We start from the raw sequence: 20817 nt of genomic DNA on the forward strand, positions 1-20817 counted from the left end.
CTAGTGACAGTTTTACATTTTTCAATCCAGAGGAAGAAATAACTTTTCCACATGATGAAGTTTTTAAATTTCCTCAAAATGCTAATATTTCAGTCTCTTCGTGATTATACTAGCCACTTAAACTAGGTTGCCCAGTGGAATCTCAAAGGAAATTAGACAACAGTTTGAACTGATGAAAAAATACAACATAAAAGTCATGGGATGTAGCTAATGCAGAAACTAAGGGGAAATTTATAACAATAAAAGCATAGATGAGGGGAAAAAAAGGATTTCCAATCAATAACTTAAGTTTCTCCCATAAAAAATATCTTATAAAAGAAGGGAAAATAAATTCAAAGCAAGCAAAATGAAGGTAAAAATAAGACCAAAAATAAATGACTTTGAAAATAGCAAATAAAAGAGGAAAATAATGGAAATCAAAAGCTAGTTCAAAAGACCAATAAAATTGATAAAACTTTAGCAAAACTAAAAGCAACAGAAGAGAGAAGAGACACAAATTGCCATTATCAGGATTGAAAGGGGAATATCATTACAGAACCAACAGAAACTAAAAGGATAATAAAGGAATACTATGAGAGGAACTCAAAAGCCTCTTGATGAAAGTGAAAGTGGAGAGTGAAAAAGTTGGCTTAAAGCTCAACATTCAGAAAACGAAGATCATGGCATCCGGTCCCATCACTTCATGGGAAATAGATGGGGAAACAGTGGAAACAGTGTCAGACTTTATTTTTCTGAGCTCCAAAATCACTACAGATGGTGACTGCAGCCATGAAATTAAAAGACACTTACTCCTTGGAAGGAAAGTTATGACCAACCTAGATAGCATATTCAAAAGCAGAGACATTACTTTGCCAACAAAGGTTCATCTAGTCAAGGCTATGGTTTTTCCTGTGGTCATGTATGGATGTGAGAGTTGGACTGTGAAGAAGGCTGAGCACCGAAGAATTGATGCTTTTGAACTGTGGTGTTGGAGAAGACTCTTGAGAGTCCCTTGGACTGCAAGGAGATCCAACCAGTCCATTCTCAAGATCAGCCCTGGGATTTCTTCGGAAGGAATGATGCTGAGGCTGAAGCTCCAGTACTTTGGCCACTTCATGTGAAGAGTTGACTCACTGGAAAAGACTCTGATGCTGGGAGGGATTGGGGGCAGGAGGAGAAGGGGACGACAGAGGATGAGATGGCTGGATGGCATCACTGACTCGATGGACGTGAGTCTGAGTGAACTCCGGGAGTTGTTGATGGACAGGGAGGCCTGGCGTGCTGCGATTCATGGGGTCACAAAGAGTTGGACACAACTGAGTAACTGAACTGAATTAATTATTTAAATTGTTGAAAATATACGCATAGCATGTTCATCAGATCAGAACAGATAAGTCGCTCAGTCGTGTCCGACTCTTTGCGACCCCATGAATCACAGCACGCCAGGCCTCCCTGTCCATCATCAATTCCCGGTGTTTACTCAAACATATCTCCAATGAGTCAGTGATGCCATCCAATTATCTCATCCTCTGTCCTCTCCTTCTCTGCCCACTTTCAGTCTTTCCAGCATCAGGGTCTTTTCCAGTGAGTCAGCTCTTCGCACCAGGTGGCCAAAGTACTGGAGCTTTAGCTTCAACACAAGTCCTTCCAATGAATATTCAAGACTGATTTCCTTTAGGATGGACTGGTTGGATCTCCATGCAGTCCAAGTGACTCTCAAGAGTCTTCTCTAACACCACAGTTCAAAAGCATCAATTCTTCAGCACTCAGCTTTCTTTATAGTCCCAATCTCACATTCACACATGACCACTGGAAAAACCATAGCCTTGACTAGACGGACCTTTGCTGGGAAAGTAATGTCTCTGCTTTTTGATATGCTGTCTAGGTTGGTCCTAACTTTCCTTCCAAGGAATAAGCATCTTTTAATTTCATGACTGCAGTCACCATCTGCAGTGATTTTGGAGCCCAAAAAAATAGTCTGCCACTGTTTCCAATTTCCCCATCTATTTCCCATGAAGTGATGGGACTGGATGCCATGATCTTCGTTTTCTGAATGTTGAGCTTTTTTTTTTTTTTCAAACTTTACAATATTGTATTGGTTTTGTCAAATATTGAAATGAATCCGCCACAGGTATACGTGTGTTCCCCATCCTGAACCCTCCTCCCTCCTCCCTCCCCATACCCTCCCTCTGGGTCATCCCAGTGCACCAGCCCCAAGCATCCAGTATCGTGCATCGAACCTGGACTGGTGACTCGTTTCATACATGATATTATACATGTTTCAATGTCGTTCTCCCAAATCATCCCACCCTCTCCCTCTCCAACAGAGTCCATAAGGCTGTTCTATACATCAATGTCTCTTTTGCTGTCTCATATACAGGGTTCTTGTTACCATCTTTCTAAATTCCATATATATGCATTAGTATACTGTATGAATGTTGAGCTTTAAGCCAACATTTTCACTCTCCTCTTTCACTTTCATCAAGAGGCTCTTTAGTTCTTCTTTGCTTTCTGCCATAAGGGTGGTATCATCTGCATATCTGAGGTTATTGATATTTCTCCTGGCAATCTTGATTCCAGCTTGTGCTTCATCCAGCCCAGCATTTCTCATGATGTACTCTGCATATAAGTTAAATAAGTAGGGTGACAATATATAGCCTTGACATCCTTTTTTCCTATTTGGAACCAGTCTGTTGTTTCATTTTGGTTCTAACTGTTGGTTCCTGACCTACATACAGATTTCTCAAGAGGCAGATCAGGTGGCCTGGAATTCCCATCTCTTTCAGAATTTTCCAAAGTTTGTTGTGATCCACACAGTCAAAGGCTTTGGCATAGTCAGTCAGTAAAGCAGAAATAGATGTTTTTCTGGAACTCTCTTGCTTTTTCTATGATCCAGTGGATGTTGGCAATTTGATCTCTGTTTCCTCTGCCTTTTGTAAAATGACCATGAGCATCTGGAAGTTCACGGTTCACGTTCTGTTGAAGCCTGGCTTGGAGAATTTTGAGCATTAGTTTACTAGTGTGTGAGATGAGTGCAATAGTTCAGTAGTCTGAGCATTCTTTGGCATTGCCTTTCTTAGGGATTGGAATGAAAACTGATCTTTTCCAGTCCTGTAGCCACTGCAGCATTTTCTAACTTTGTTGACATATTGAGTGTACCACTTTCACAGCATCAACTTTTAGGATTAGAAATAACTCAACTGGAATTCCATCACTCTACTAGCTTTGTTTGTTGATGCTTCCTAAGGCCCACTTGACTTCACATTCCTAAAGCCCACCTCACATTCCAGGATGTCTGGCTCTACGTGAGTGATCACAACATCCTGATTATCTGGGTCGTGAAGATCTTTTTTGTACAGTTCTTCTGTGTATTTTTGCCACCTCTTCTTAATATCTTCGCTTCTGTTAGGTATATACCATTTCTGTCCTTTATTGAGCCCATCTTTGCATGAAATGTTCCCTTGGTATCTCTAATTTTCTTGAAGAGATCTCTAGTCTTTCTTTCCTATTCTAATGTTTTCCTCTATTTCTCTGCACTGATCACTGGGGAAGGCTTTCTTATTTCTCCTTGCTATTCTTTGGAACTCTGCATAGAAATGGGTATATTTGTCCTTTTCTCCTTTGCTTTTTGCTTCTCTTCTTTTCACAGCTATTTGTAAGGCCTCCTCAGACAGCCATTTTGCTTTTTTGCATTTCTCTTTCTTAGGGATGGTCTTGATCCCTGTCTCCTGTACAATGTCACAAACCTCCGTCCATAGTTCTACAGGCATTCTGTCTATCAGATCTAGTCCCTTAAATCTATTTCTCACTTCTACTGTATAATCATAAGGGTTTTGATTTAGGTTATACCTGAATGGTCTAGTGGTTTTCCCTACTTTCTTCAATTTCAGTCTGAATTTGGCAATAAGGAGTTCATGATCTGAGCCACAGTCAGCTCCCAGTCTTGTTTTTATGGATAGTATACAGCTTCTCCATCTTTGGCTGCAAAGAATATAATCAATCTGATTTCAGTGTTGATCATCTGGTGATGTCCATGTATAGAGTCTTCTCTTGTGTTGTTGGAAGAGGGTGTCTGCTATGACCTGTACATTCTCTTGGCAAAACTCTATTAGCCTTTGCCCTCCTTCATTTTGTACTCCAAGGTCAAATTTGACTGTTACTCCAGGTATTTCTTGACTTCCTATTTTGGATTCAAATCCTCTATGATGAAAAGGACATCTTTTTTGGGTGTTAGTTCTAAAAGGTCTTGTAGGTCTCCATAGAACCATTCAATTTCAGCTTCTTCAGCGTTACTGGTCAGGGCATAGACTTGGTTTACCATGATATTGAATGGTTTGCCTTGGAAATGAACAGAAATCATTCTGTCGTTTTTGAGATTGCATCCAAGTACTGCATTTCAGACTCCTTTGTTGACTATGATGGCTACTCCATTTCTTCTAAGGGATTCTTGCCCATAGTAGTAGATCATCTTGCCCACAGTAGTAGGTCATCTGAGTTGAATTCACCCATTCCAGTCCATTATAGTTTGCTGATTCCTAAAATGTCAATGTTCACTCTTGCCATCTCCTGTTTGACCACTTCCAATTTTCCTTGATTCATGGACCTAACAATCCAGGTTCCTATACAATATTGCTCTTTACAGCATAGGACTTTGCCTCCATCACCAGTCACATCCACAACTGGGTGTTGTTTTTGCTTTGGTTCTGTCTCTTTCTGGAATTATTTCTCCACTGATCTCCAGGAGCATATTGGGCACCTACTGACCTGGGCAGTTCATCTTTCAGTGCCTTATTTTTTTGCCTTTTCATACTGTTCATGGGGTTCTCAAGGCAAGAATATTGAATAATTCATTAATTCATAATACTGATAATTCATTGAAAACAACTAACTACCAAAATTACCCAATATGAAATAGATAACCTGAACTGTCCTACAGAGATTAAGGAAATTGAATTCATAGTTAAATTCACCTCCCTTACCCCACAAAATATCTAGGCCCAGATAGTTTCATTATCAAATATTTACAAAAGAGTAATATTAATTCTCCACAGCATCTTCTACAAAAGAGAAAAGAATAATTTATAAACTCATTTTCTAAAGCCAGAACTATCAAAAAAACAGACAAAGACTGTACAAAAACAGAGTAAACTACAGGATAATATTCTTCATGTACAGAAGTAAGAAAATAAACAAACTGAAAGACCCCCTCAAAAAATATTGGCAAAGAGTATCCAGCAATATACAGAAAGAAAAGTACAACATAACAAAGTATTTACTGTGGGAATGAAAATTGGCTCAATATTTGATAATCACTTAAAATTCATGTTAAAAACACATAATCATATCAATTGATACAGAAAAAGCATCTGAAAAAATTCAACATCCATTCATGATAAAACCTGCAGCAAGCTAGGGATAGAAAAATACATCCTCAACCTGATAAACAGCATCTACCCCAAAACCGATATCTAAGATAATACTTATTGATGAAAGACTGAATGCTTTCCTCCTAACATCAGGAAAAAGACAAGGATATCTCCTCTCATCACTTCTACTCAACATTGTACTCGATGTTCTAGCTCACTCAATAACACAAGAAAGAAAAAACCAAATTGGAAAGGAAAAAATGCTTTTTTTTTGCAGGTAAGATCTAAGTAGAAAACCTAGAGAAATATACAGAAACTCTGCTATTCTTGACAGGCGAGATTAGAAAGGTTCTAAGATGTAAGACTGTACCAATGCAATGGACAAGAACTTGGGCAAACTTTGGGGAGATGGTGAAGGACAGGAAGGCGAGGTGTATTGCAGTCCATGGGGTTGCAAAGAGTCAGACACAACTGAGCAACTGAACAACAAGATATAAGGTTAACATACAAAACTCAATTTTATTTCTATATATTATTAATGAAACAATTGAAATTAAAGTTTAATAAAGTAATACTATTTAACAACAATATAAAAATATGAATTCTTAGAGATAAATCTGACAAGAGGTGTCAAAGACATATACTGTTAACATCACAAGATATAAAGTCAAAATAAAAGTCAATTATGTTTCTGTAAACTAGTGATGAGTGAGTGAGTGAAGTTGCTCAGTTGTGTCCAACTCTTTGCGACCCCATGGACTGTAGCCCACCAGGCTCCTCCATCCTTGGGAAACTGTAGGCAAGAACACTGGAGTGGGTTGCCATTTCCTTCTCCAGGGGATCTTCCCAACCCAGGGATTGAACCCGGGTCTCCCGAGTTGTAGGCAGACGCTTTACCGTCTGAGCCAAACTAGTGATAGGCAATAATAAAACAATCTTTTAAATTAACAATAACACAAAAAGTAAATAGTTAGGTATAAATCTAACAAAGTATGTGCAAGTTCTGAATGCTGAAAATTGCAAAATATTAATTGATGAAAGAAATCAAAGACCTAAGTAAAAGGAGAGACATATTGTGTTCACAGACGGGAAAAAATAAGATTTCCTTTCTCCCCAAGTTGGTCTATTTTTTCTAAAGAGAAAAATAGTTGATTCTAAATTTTATATGGAAAGGTAAAGGAGCTAGAATAACAAACAATTCTGAAAAAGAAAAATAAAGTTGAAGGGATTACAGTACCCTATTCTAATGACTTGGTATAAAGCTACAAGAAACAAGAAAAAGGGCTATTGGCAATGGGAGAGACACAAAAATAAACCGAACAGAATAGAGTCCAGAAATAGACCCACATATATACAGCCAACTGATTTCTGACAAAGCTGCAGAAGCATTTCAATGGAGAAAGAACAGTGTTTTCAACAAATGGTTCTGGAACATTCAAGTATCTCTATGAAAAACAAGGGACCTCAACCTAAATCCCACACCTTATTTAAAAAAAAAAAAAACTCAAAATGCATCATAATCCTCAATATAAAATTTAAAATTATATAACTTTCAGAAGAAGTCATAGGAAATCTTCATAAACTAGAGCTAGGCAGAGTTCTTAGATAGGACACCAAAAGCATAATTCATTAAAAATAAATTTGAGAAATAGTAACTTCATCAAAATTAAATATAGTTTCCTTTACAGAAAAAAAATAAAAGGTTTTTTTCTAAGAAAATAAAAGGACAAGCTACAGACTGGGAGAAAATCTTTACAAACCATAAATCAGCAAAGAACTTACATTCAAAGTGTATAAAGAATTTTCAAAATCCAGCAGGAAGAACACAAGTCAATTAAGAAAATGACTAAAAGATTTGAAAAGATACTTCACTGAACAGTATATACAAATGGCAAAATAAGCACCTGAAAAACGTTCAACGTCGTTAGGGAGATGCAAACTAAAATCACAATATGACACTACCACATATTTATTAAGGACAAAATTTTAAAAATAGAGTATATCAGGTGTTTATGAGAACGCACAGCAAAAGGAACTCTTAGACTCAGCTGCTTGGACTGAAAAATGGTATGGTTACTCAGAAAAACAATTTGACAGTTATTTGTAAAGTTTAAATACACACTTACCATACAATCCGGCAACCCCACTCCCGGACATTTACCCTAGAGAAATGAAAGCTTAGGTTCACACAAAAACCTGTACGTGAATGTTCGTAACAGCTCTATTCCTAACTGCCAAAACCTGGAATAACCTACCTGTCCTCCACAAGTAAACGCATAAACTGTGGTTCATTCATACAATGGAATACTATTAAGCAAAAAAACAACAAACTATAGATATGTATATGTATACAACAAACTATAGATGTGTATAGACATATACAACAACATGGATGGATCTCACAGGTAAGTCTCAAAACATTACATACTATATATTCTAATTTTATGAACATCACATTATTATTTTATAAAATTACCAAAAAGACAAACTGAAGTAATGCAGAATAGATCAGTGGTTTTTGCGAGTAAGGGATGGGACAAGGGTATTATTGCAAGATTTAATCATAGTATAATTATAAAGGCACAAGGGAAATTTGAGGGGAGATGGAACTGTTCTGAACATTCATTTTGGTGGTTGTTAAATGAATTTTATAGATATATTTAGATCATAGAGTTGTATGCCAAGAATAAATCAAGTTTATTGCATGCGTTAAAAAATACACCCAAAAGATTACATTGAATAAAAAAAAAAAAAAGGATTTTCCCAAAGTAGATGCTCAGTTAACATCTGCTGAACAAAAATACTGAAAATTGGCTGCAGTTTCTGCTTTAACATTAATCTTATTTATATCCCTAAGCTTCAAACATGTAAATAACTTTTTGTAGCATCATTAACATTTTCTATCATGGTATCTGCCACCGAAAGATTTCTAGTTTACACAAAAAAATAATTTAAAATATCAAATGAAAGTCAGAAATCTATTATTCCAACCAATTATTTTAACCTTTAAAGATTATCATTAATAATAGGTAACTTTTTATTTATATCTTGTATGCATATCTTTCTCATTAAAAAGGGAGCAGGATCTGTTTTTGAGTCATAACCCTAAGGCATGATACACAAAACAGATATTTGATGAATGTTTACAAAATCAACTAATCTTCATTAAACACTAAATGAACCGAATATTTGAGCCATTAATTCATCTTGAATATTAACTCTTTCTAGGATTGATCCTTTTCCTTGAGTTAGTAAAACTGATTACTAAATACTGTTCTTCCTTCTGACTCAAACCACAGTGTGTACTCACATTGTGGGTGTGTGTCATTTCTATGCAGCCACACGCTTTCAGATTGTCTTTGCTAAGGACACACTGGGCATCTGTTTGCCTGCAGCTCCTGTGCAAGCAACCAAATGGGGTCCCACTATACCATTCCTGTACAGACTTGTCACAGGTCTGACTAAGACTCATTCATTTCAATCATCTAAGCAGATTGGTTAAGTCACATGTGTGTGAATGAATAAATGCAACTTCATTAAAAAACAAAAAGACCATTAGTTTTGGTCTTTGCTTTAAACTGTGTGAAAAAAGTGTGTTCCTACACTAGAAAATGATTAAAAATGTAACTGAGGTTTTTAGATGAACCTAGCCTAAGAATTAAACACATATTGAAAACTGTAAAGATGCTATTTGTATGTATTTACAATACAGAACAAGGATAATTCCCATACTTCTTTGAAGTTTCTGTTTGTTAAGAGAATTATTTTAGAGCTCTCCACACTGTTTTTAAGGTATTATTTCTGTTAACATAGCTAATGTGATCATCTCTAATTTATCTAGGTTTCAGTCAAAGTTTCAATAAATTTTTGAACTTTACAGCTCTGATAAATTAAACTATAAAGTATATTATAATGGTGATAAAATATATTCACTTTTTATATACTACAATATATGCTTTGATATCACATATTACTTGCAAAGAAACCAAACTAAACTGCTTTTGTCAGAAACCAGCCAAAAATATAGTAAACAATCTAACCAAAAGATGAAAACATTTAACCTGATTGAAGCACTTAATGCAGTAATTTTATTTGGCCCATAACTAAGCTCATAAACACTAATGAGTTTGCTTAACTAAGAATGAACTATTTACATAAAGTTGTAGCTTTCTATATTTTAGCTCTGAGAACACTGTTAATATTTAATATGCTAATTAATAAGGACTGCAATCTATGACCAAGTAAATAATAAAGCCAATTTGCAAAAACAGTTTATATAGAAATAAGCCAGTCCTCAAACTTCCAAATTTTCATGAGCACCTCATCCACTGTCTTTAATTGAAGGACTTAACATTGGTTTCCTTCACACACCCCACCCCTGAATGTGTCATTATGGGTACAGGAGTTCAAACCACAGAGAAGCACCCTCTCCCATAAAATTACATGGTCAATTATCCTGTAGATAATTTTCACAGTTTAGCCCAGTTAACCATATCTGGCTCATTTGGGCACATAATTAAACCAGGCTCATTGAAAATATCCATTTAAACTAAATGTAATGAAAATGAATGAATTTCTTACTATACTGCATTTACTCAGGGAGACTTTATTTCAATTTAACCTGAAAAATCAATACTGCAAAACAATCCTAACTTGAATATATTTCAAATGTGTATGACAACCTAGCCTCAATATCATGAAAGGAATGTTCCTTTGAAGTATTTGCAAAATTGGGGAAAACCTCACAAAAGGGCATTTTCTAAATATGTGTAAGCACAGAGACATGATTATACCTGCCAGTTATAACAGAGCTGTATGATTATTAAGTTCACTTGGTGAAATGTCATTTCAGAAATCACTCAGACCTAAGTTTTTATAATAAAGGTATTCAAAGTTTGCTCCTCTCCCCAACATCTGACATTTATAATATAGGGTTTTTAGGAAACTCTATTAAAAATTACCTGCTTCTGCAGCCACCTCTCATGCCTTCGTTGTTTCCGTCTCAGATTCTTCAGCTTGCTCTTCTCTCTCTTACTGAGCCTCTGATTAATTGCACCCAGTGAAAAACTGCCCGAGTGCAGGAAGTTCAGAGGAGAGAGGTGCTCTTCCTGGTCCTCGGCCTCCAGTGTGCTCCTGCCAGCTGCGGGCAGGTCCATCAGGAAAGTCAGGCTGTTAGGACTACCATGGCCAGAATACACGGCAGAAGCTTCTAGACCACGCTGAAATTCTCCTCCTCTTTGTGTCTGGGTCTCACGGGGAGCCACTGAAAATCTTTGCAGCAGCATATTAGGATCAAAACTGGATGAAATCTGAAAGGAACAGTTATTTTTATTCGATTCTAAAGGCAAGCTCGGAAGGTCAACAGTCTGTGTCTCATTGAGCCCAGGATACACAGTAGTCTTACTATGGATTTCATATAAAGTGGGTAATAAAGTCAGTTTCTCACTGATGCTCAGATCCAAACTATGTGATTTTCTATGAAAAGCTCTCGGAGCGCATCTGGTGGTCACTAGCTGTGGAACAAAAAGCTGGTATTTTGGATCTGATGCTTTGAAGAGCAGTTTTTCGTTCTTCATCTTGAAATATGTTGACCGTACCTCCAGGCAGAGTGCTTCAGTTAATCTTCCAGGACCATTATTATTTGGGCCCATGTTTAAAAACCTGTGATTTCTGTTTCTGGAGGCGCCACCTGTCAGCAGAGTTTCCTTGTCACAACCTGACTGAACTCTAGGATGTGACAAGTATTTCAGCGATGGTCTCATTAGTCGGCCTGACCGTGTTGGCTGATAATCGGTACGGCTCTTGGAGAGATGTACAGCTGCAAGCTGGCCACAGGAGCATTTTGGAGTGCTGACAAAATTAAAGCCCCCTAAACGGGCCCCACAGAAAGGGCAATTCAGTTTTCCAACTGTCCACTGGGCCTACAGGTAATAAAGGAAAATAAAAACAATGCTTTCATTGTAAAGTAACCAAAGAGAATGTGAGTTTTTGTTGTTTTTTTTTAAGCCGACCACATGAAAGTTTTCTATGCCACAGAAAAGGCCAGCTTTCTGTTTTCTGATTAGTAGACAGAACGGTAAATGGAAACAAACCTTCCAATAAACAGAGATAAGAAGCTCCAAAGGTCTAGAATGATAACATAGTGCACATCACACCCGTCTACACAATACTCCCAAGATTCTAAAGAGTCTTTTAGACAATAGACTGAATATGGATACAGTGTGAACTAATGAAAAGAAAAATACACTATGGAACCAGGAAGCAAATCGGTCTACAGAGCTTAATTTGCAAGTAAAATCTCAGAGAAAAGTGTCTGTTTTGATACACTTCTTGCATACCAAGCACTGTGGGAGGGAACTTTACCCAAACAGCAGAATAAAGCTCTTCCTGCCTTTTTACATACAACTGGAAGATATTGGTTGCATGTATCAGTTAGTTCATTTTCTCTACTCAGATTACAAATAAATAGTGAAATAGCTTAAAAATATCTTTTAACAGAAATAGTGGAATATCTGAAATGTGCTAATACATTTTACAAAGTTCAGGACACATAAGCAGTACCCTGGCATTCTCCCAGGAAATCACTACAATGTGAGAATGAATGCAAGAGATATCTAGCTAATGGTATTTTTTAACCAAAAAAGTAAGCTAGTCAGTGGAGAAAAGCAACTATATTTCCCCCAAATCATATTTGATATGATTTTCTATACTTTTCTAGTACTTAGGTGTTTTGAACTGGGAGAAATAATGAGGCCACATTGAACAAGTTCCTGCTCTTATACTATTTCATTAAGGATTCTTAAAAGTGTGGTTTTTTTCATTCTGATTGTGCCAGTAAGAGTCATTAATTTTCAAGTTTATTTTACATGTGTGTGCATACATGAGTGATACCCACAGGATATTTCATTCACTTCACAGGGACTGTTCTAGGTACTGGGGGATATAATACATAATGAACAAAACAAAAACTTTTGACTTCATGGAGTTTATATCCTAGTAGAGCATCTAGGTGATTAACATGATCAGTAAGTCATTCATGTATGTGGATGTGTATGTATATGTATGTGCATATATGTATGGATGTGCATAATAATTTATGTATGTTATACATACTTAAGCATATTTACAGGTTCTACATATCTTGTAAAATGTGTGTGTAAAACATAGATAGATATATAAAGTAGAGAAGGGAGAAAGGAAGTGTTTGGTGGTAATAGTTGGGAGAGGCAGTTGATAGATTGGCTAGGCGATGCCTCAATTAAGAATAAAGACCTAAGAAATTGATGGAACAAGTAGGTAGTGGTGGAAAGAGAATTCAAAGAAGGGGAATTTTAAAGTGCAAAGTCTGAGTTATAGAAGTACTCAGAGCACTCCAGTAATAATGAAAGCAGTAAGTGTAATCAAGGGTTACATACCCTTTCATGTTTCCTGAAACAATGCATTCAAGAAAAATAGCTCTAATATGAGGACAAAAACATTCTGAAAGTAGTATATTCCTAAATTTACTCAGAAACTAAGGAACTTACTTTTTGTATCAGGCAGTGTATCCATTCTGGAAGAGCTTCTATATTCATGTGCCACACATGACAAATATTTTCATCATCAGCTGAATCATTTGTATTCTGTTATATCAAAATGTATGATATTAGTCATGACTAGTTCAGATTATATTTCACAAAATTCATATTTAAGTAAAACACAAAAATATAAATTCACTTTTAGGTAGGAAGGAAATACATACTGTCCTTCTCTCCTTATTCCCATTGCCAAGACAAATCTATAAAGTTTTGTTTTGTTTTTTTCACAGAATAGCTACATTTAAATTAACAAAAAAACAGACAAAAAAATCCCTCTACTTCATTGAGACCATCAAATTAAAACATGAGCACAAAGTCACTGAATGGACAAATCTGGCACCCTATTTTATTCTGTGTGTGAGAAAAACTATTCATGACAACTTTCCCCAGCCTTCAATCTCGGATTCTAATAACAGAATAAAGGAGTTACTATATTCGCCATCAAGATGCTCAAGAAAAGTTTAAAAGGGGAACTCCACACTTTCACTAATGGTTAGGACTCCACGCTTTCACTGCTGAGGGCCTGGGTTTGATACCTGTTTGGGGAACTAAGATCCTGATGTGGCACAGCAAAAGAAAAAAGAGAAGAAAAAAGCTTTAGAGGATTGGGGGAGAGGAGTAATTGTGCAGGGAACTAAAAAGGCCCTAAATTTCAGCTGTGTAAGTATGGCAAAAATTTCAGGGACAATTTTGGCCTTTTGAAGTAGATTTGCAGAAATAAATGTGATCTATAGTTGAGACTGGAGAAGGCAATGGCACCTCACTCCAGTACTCCTGCCTGGAAAATCCCATGGACGGAGGAGCCTGGTGGGCTGCAGTCCATGGGGTCGCTAAGAGTCGGACACGACTGCGCGACTTCACGTTCACTTTTCACTGTCATGCATTGGAGAAGGAAATGGCAACCCACTCCAGTGTTCTTGCCTGGAGAGTCACAGGGACGGGTGGGCTGCCGTCTCTGGGGTCGCACAAAGTCGGACACGACTGAAGCGACTTAGCAGTAGCAGCAGCATAGTTGAGACACTATGACTTCCCAGTTGGGTCTTTAGTACCTCTGTGTCCTCTGTGACCTTAGGACAGTTGCTTTACTTCTCTGAGTCTCTGTTTCTTTTCCCGTTAAATTCCACTAGATAACTGGCTCAGGTCCCTTCCAGGTCTACAGAATTTCATTCTATGAGATGACAGAAAGGGCTGAGTGACAAGAACAGGGCAAGTACATAGCAGATGGGAACAACACAAAGAATGGCCTATGCCAAAGTTGTGACAAACGGAAACAAAAAGGGCCCTGGGGAACTATTTGGGGTGGATTTGAAGCCTGTCTGTCCCCAGGCAAGAGCAGTACTTGGGACAGAGAGAAATAGGGCAACATTTCTAAATATGGCTGGAAAGGCCTGGAAAAAAATGGAAAGCATTTGCAATAAGTCCAGGAGATGAGCTACTGAGGACCAGTCTATATTCTGGCTGAAAATACTATCATATGAAAATATCACATTATTTAGCATGTTAACTACCTCAACACATAATGTGAAATAAATTTAATAATAAGGTACATCTCTAATACACACTGTTTTTTTAAAGCAAGTGCAAAAAAAGTAAATATACTCTGAATTATGATATTATAAGCATACACAACCTAAAAAAATCAATATTATAACTTTTCTATGGAAATATATGTATATAAATAGAAAAGGTACCTTACAGGCTGTGTACCAAATTGATATCACATGGTTTGAAGAAAGAAAGAAGTTCAAGATTAGGAAAGTTACTAAAAGGAAACTAACTTTCATGGAAAATTGTTTTAATGGGAAAATAAGTTATACTTACATAATTAAAATTTTATTTAAAATTGATGTAAATAAAATACATCGATTACTTCTGGTCCTGACAATACTAAAGTAAGTGGTATTAGACATGCTCTCACCATTACAACTGATAAAACTAGGCAAAATATACTATTGTTTTAAGACATTAGACCAAAGAAGAAGAAAAAAAGCACAGGGCTGTGATCTCTCAGAGAAGTCAAATAAATGAGGTTAGCCTAAAAATAACCCTGGATATCTGCTTCAGGGAACTTTCAGAACCTTGGTGTAGGGAGGAGGAACTCAATTAGTGTATGGCAGCCTTGCTGATTTAAGACTAAGATCAGAGGCTATAAAGGCTAAACAGCTAGAATTTACAGGACTGTTGTACCAGCAAGGAGAGGCCTGTAATTAGAAAAAAGTTCCAGAAATCTGTATAGTAATTCCTCTAAATTTTTGGTTGAATACTATTATGGAGGTATGTAGGGTGAGATATCAGACAATCTGATAAAGAAAATTTACCCTGGAAAAGACATCTTCCAATGAAGCATAACTATTCACACAGGGCTCACAGTAAAGCTGGGAAGATGTTCAAGTTCCAAGCAGCCAGAGCAGAAGGATCTCAAGGAATATATGGAATATTTAGGAGCGATTCCAGAAGAGTTCTGTCTTAAAAGTAGGGCTAAATTAGCCCAAGAGTAAAGGCTACTAAAAAGCAACCCTAATAAAGTTGAATATAACCCTCCAAAGAATGAAATTCAATCACAAATAACCCCTATGTCTGCTAAAACATTCTTTAAAGGAAGAATAATATCCAGACACTCAGTAATGTTAAATCCAAATGTTGTACCTACAAGAGAAATTACTAGATTATGTAGCAAAAAAAAAAAAAATGTGACCCACAACCAGGAGAAAAATTGTTCAATGGAAATATCCCCCACGTTCCATCATGTTGACGTTTGGTAGAAAAATCATGCTGATGTTTGGCAGAAACCAACACAATTCTCTAAAGCATTTATCCTTCACTTAAAAAATAAATTAAAAAAAAATCTCCCCCAAAATGGAGAAGATTGAATAAACAGGCAGACTTTAAATCAGCTATGACACATATTTTCATGAGTATAATGAGAAGATAAATTACCTTAATACTAAATGAATGGTTTACCTAGAGAAAAAACTTCTGAACTTAAAAGTTTCACTTATTAGCAAATTGATACTGTAGAAGAAAATATCAGCGAACATGAACATATAGAAGTAAAAATGATGGAAAAAAATCTAGCATAGGAAGAAAAAAGAGGAAAAAAATGAGCAAAATTGAAGTGATTTATGGGAAACATCAAATAGTGTAACATAAATGTAAATGCCTCTTCATGGATCACAGCCTTGTCGTGGCAAAGGGACTTCAGTAACTCAATGAGCCATGCTGTGCAGGGCCACCCAAGGCTAATGGGTCATAGCAAAGAGTTCTGACAAAACATGGTCCACCCAGTCCAGTATTCTTGCCTCGAGAACCCCATGAACAGTATAAAAAGGCAGAAAGATATGATAAGATGCAAGATGAGCCTGGGGTGCCCATGCTGGCTGTGTGCCTGGCAAATAAGCATCTGTGGCGAGGGGCCAGGAATGCGGGGGTGGACCCAGGCACACGTCAGCACTTTGGAGAGTTTTTTTCTCAAGCAATTATAAAAGTAGAAACTTGTCAGCGTCATGATGAACTGAAGTGTGAATCCTGAAACACCTCTGGTACAAGATGAGCTCCCCAGGTCAGAAGGTGTCCAATATGCTCCTGGGGAAGAGTGGAGGGATTGCTGGGAGAAATATCAAACCTCAGATATGCAGATGATATCACTCTAACGGCAGAAAGCAAAGAGGAACCAAAGAGCCTCTTGATGAAGGTGAAAGAGACTGAAAAAGCTGGCTTGAAACTCAACATTAAAAAAAAATAAAAGCATGGCATCTGGTCCCATCACTTCATGGCAAATAGAAAGGGGCAAATGGAAGCAGAGACAAATTTTATTTTCATGGGCTCTAAAATCAACTGTGGACGGTGACTGCAGCCATGAAATTAAAAGATGGTTGCTCCTCTCCCTTCCTGACCTGACCATGATGATAGGGTGGCTGACAGGACCCCTGGAGCACCCTGCCTCCCAGCCTAGCCTGGGGATCCTCAGAGCAGCCCTAAGTGTTGCCAGCCCACTGTTCACAAGAGGAGACAGGCCGGGGGTTGGCCATGAGGTCAGGGTGGACCCCTGTCCTGCGCCCACCACTGCCCTGCTTTCCAAAGTCCCGTGGCAGAGCAGCCCTGTCCTGGTGGGGGCAGAGGCCTGGGGTGCCCATGCCGGCTGTGTGCCTGGCAAGTAAGCATCTGTGGCGAGGGGCCAGGAATGCGGGGGTGGACCCAGGCACACGTCAGCACTTTGGAGAGTTTTTTTCTCAAGCAATTATAAAAGTAGAAACTTGTCAGCATTGTAATGAACTGAAGTGTGAACCCTGAAACACTTCTGCTGGCCTGTGGTTTGAGACGAAAGTAAGGATGACAACCTGTACATCCCTTCCCCCACTGCCCCACCTCCCCCCACCACAGCCTACCATGGACTTTGTCCAGAGGTCAGGGGCCCTGGGCCTGGCAAAAAAAATAACAAACGGAAAAAAAAAAAGACACTTGCCCCTTGGGAGGAAAGCTATGACAAACCTAAACAGTGTATTAAAAAGCAGAGACATTAAAAAAAAAAAAAAGGCAGAGACATCACTTTGCTGACAAAAATAATATAGTCAAAGCTATGGTTTTTCTGGTAGTTATGTACGGATATGACACTTGGACCAAAAAGGCTGAGTGTGAAAGAACTTATGCTTTCAAATTATGGTGCTAGAAAAGACTCTTGAGAGTCCCCTGGACTGCAAGATCAAACCAGTCAGTCCTAAAGGAAGTCAATCCTGACTATTCATTGGAAGGACTGATGCTGAAGCTGAAGCTTCAATACTCTGGCCGCCTGATGCAAAAAGCTGAATCACTGGAAAAGACTCTGATGCTTGGAAAGACTGAAGACAAAAGGAAAAGAGGGTGGCAGAGGATGAGATGTTTAGACAGCATCACTGACTCAATGGACATGAATTTGAGTGGAGAACAGAGGAACCTGGCCTGCTGTGATCCACAGAGTTGCAAAGAGTTAGGCTCAACTTAGCAACTGACAAACAACAGCAACACGTGTAAGCGGAGAAAAGACAGGACAGTAGGATAAATCATGGCCAAATTTTCCAAAGGCCACACAACTGAGCGACTTCACTTTCACTTTTCACTTTCCTGCATTGGAGAAGGAAATGGCAACCCACTCCAGTGTTCTTGCCTGGAGAATCCCAGGGACAGGGGAACCTGGTGGGCTGCCGGACATGGGATTGCACAGAGTCGGACACGACTGAAGTGACTTAGCAGTAGCAGTATAGATCAAAGCAACTCAAGGATTCTTAAACAGCATAAACACGAGGGAAACTACGGCTCTTAATAAAATTGCTGAAATTCAGTGACAAAAGTAAGCATCAAGAGAAAATAAGTATCCTACAAACAGGAGAAAGAAGAAAACAATGATTTTTGGAATTCCACTTAGCACCATAAAGGAATAGGAGTTTAGAATTAGCTTCCTGCAACAAACAACTAGGAAACCGAACAAAATGTAACAAACAACTATTCTCAGTCAGTGGGACAACAGACAGTGACTTCTGAGAGAAATAAATTAACGGAGCTTACAGTCATATAGACTTTTATTCTGGAGACAATTGAAGGAACCCCAACAGAGTCTGGTCAGCTTTCTGAGTTGAGGAAATAGGAATCAGATTTTTTAGAGGTAAAGGCAAACTAAAATTTGTAGGGCACAGTATCCAAGAGAAATAAGAAGAAAAAAGCCTCAGAAACTTGTATATGGTTTCCCCTTGAGTCTTTGATCAAATTCTAATCTGGTCATGCTTAGAGTAAAACTCCAGGAGACTGTGCTAAGAACACCTACAGGGGAAAGAACAATTACAGAGGCTATAAGCCAAACACTTTCAAGAGCTCACACAGGGCCAGGAATCATTATGTTCCAACCGGTCTGATGGAAAAGGACTCATTCAATAATGAGGCATTCAGTAGTGACCCAAAGGGTCATTCCCTAAAAGTGGGGCAAATTAAGCCTTAGAATAAGGACTACTCTCAACCCACCCTAAAAAACCTAAAAATAAGTTTCTAAATTATCAAACTTATCTACAACAACTATTAGGCAGAATGAAACATAAAATCCTTTAAAAGAATAAAACAAAATATAATACTCTACAAAATGAAATTTATAATCTTTGGTATCCAATTAAAAATCCAACATGGTGCAGGCCTGGGTGGAGAGGAATAGCAGCCACTATGTGTGTGTCAGGCATAAAGCTCTATCCAGATCTCTTCTCCTTGTCTCTCCAACCAAAGAAAAGCCTTAAATTACTAGGGAAAGGACAATACACATTATGACCTTTGGAGCACTGATGAAAAACAAAATCCTCTACTCCTGAGAGAGTGGCAGGAATACAATGCTGGACCCAGAACTATAACTGAAAGGGACAGGAGCACCTAGATGGGCAAACCCCTATGACCCAGGGACACAGTGCCTGCTAAGACAGAGGCTGTCAGGCAAGCAAGGCGGATGTAAATTAGGGAAGAGCAAGGAAAAGATGGTACCGGTAAGATGAATTGAAACACACATCAGTTTGTCTCTGATCTTGAGAGTCTGGGTAGATAATAGAGAAACTAGAACCCTTCATCACAGCGACAAATATGTTAATACACTTATCTGACCCAGGAGGTGGAGGCCAAATGAGAATCCAGGGGAAGGTAGAGAAGTTACAGGCTTATTGAAGTTGTTCTCCCTCTTCAAGGTGAACCAGCATAATAAACTATGGGGATAGAGAAGAGATCAGCAATTGTCAGGTTTGGGGTGGGGATGAAAAGACTGAATATGAAGGGGGAAACCACAATCACATGTGATCCAAATCAAATCGCTTATGATTATACAGTGGAAGTGACAAATAGATTCAAGGGATTAGATCTGATAGAGTGCCCGAAGAACTACACACAGAAGTTCCGAACATTGTACAAGAGGCGGTGAACAAAACCATCTGCAAGAAAAAGAAATGCAAAAAGGCAAAATGGTTGTCAGAGGAGGCCTTACAAATAGCTGAAAAAAAAAAGAGAAGCAAAAGGCAAAGGAGAAAGGGAAAGATATATCCTTCTGAAAGCAGAGTTCCAAAGAAAGCAAGGAGAGATAAGAAAGCCTTCCTAAATACTCAATGCAAGGAAATAGATGAAAACAACAGAATGGGAAAAACTAGAGATCTCTTCAAGAAAATTAGAGATACTAAGGGACTAACATTTCATGCAAAGATGTGTACAATAAAGGACAGAAACAGTATGGACCTAACAGAAGCAGAAGATATGAAGAAGAGATGGCAGATGCGGGGAGCGAGCTCCGCCCCTGGCAAAGGTCATGAGGAAGGAGGCTTGGCATACGCAAAGGCGGGATCAAGCCTCAGGAGTCTCCCTGGAAATTCTCGAGCATCTACCCCCAAAACCAGAGTCTGCCTACTTTCTGTTTTGTGCTTTCACCTACACCTCTGACTTTACGGGGGGCTGTCCCCCACTACCTCTCTCTGAAAAAAGAGTTAGCTTACAGCTCCAGTTAATAATTCCTGGGTGTGACAATGTTTCAACCTACAAACTCCTTTGGAAGTCCTCTAGCCTGCCTGAAAAGGTTTTTTCCGGCAACATGTGATTGTTCAGAGCCTCCCAACTGTGAGAGGCAGGAGATGTTCTAAACTGTCTAAACACAGATTCCTTTGAGTAGTTAAAAGATTGATTAGAAATTGTATTGGTGAAGGGTTTTTCACTTGTTGGGCCAATGTTTGCTGCTAAGTCTCCATATCCCTTACCTACTGTGTCCTTGGCAGTGTATTGATTGATATAATGGGTGTATAGAAATGTAAGTAGTAGCCTCAATGTTTGTAACCTTGGACCCTTGAGTTAATTCTTTTCTTGATTGAGCCCACTTCACCTTTGCCCTTTATCCAATGCTTTTTGGAGGCTGGCGC

The 20817-nt window shown here is 38.3% G+C and overlaps 1 protein-coding gene across 2 annotated transcripts in view; it reads right to left on the reverse strand.

Annotated features, from left to right (window-relative positions):
* RNF180 (ring finger protein 180) overlaps positions 1-20817 on the reverse strand; it is a 279332-nt gene that overhangs the window by 195430 nt on the left and 63085 nt on the right. The window contains exons 3-5 of one of the 2 annotated variants that reach the window (XM_027520329.1): positions 12872-12967; positions 10307-11266; positions 7472-7507 (exon numbers count right to left, since the gene is read on the reverse strand). In XM_027520329.1, coding sequence (XP_027376130.1) covers positions 7472-7507; positions 10307-11266; positions 12872-12967 — 1092 coding nt within the window. The remainder of the gene's footprint in view (positions 1-7471; positions 7508-10306; positions 11267-12871; positions 12968-20817) is intronic. The other variant, XM_027520330.1, reaches the window with a different exon arrangement.

Source organism: Bos indicus x Bos taurus, chromosome 20, assembly GCF_003369695.1.
Source record: "Bos indicus x Bos taurus breed Angus x Brahman F1 hybrid chromosome 20, Bos_hybrid_MaternalHap_v2.0, whole genome shotgun sequence".
NCBI classification, from domain to species: Eukaryota; Metazoa; Chordata; class Mammalia; order Artiodactyla; family Bovidae; genus Bos; species Bos indicus x Bos taurus.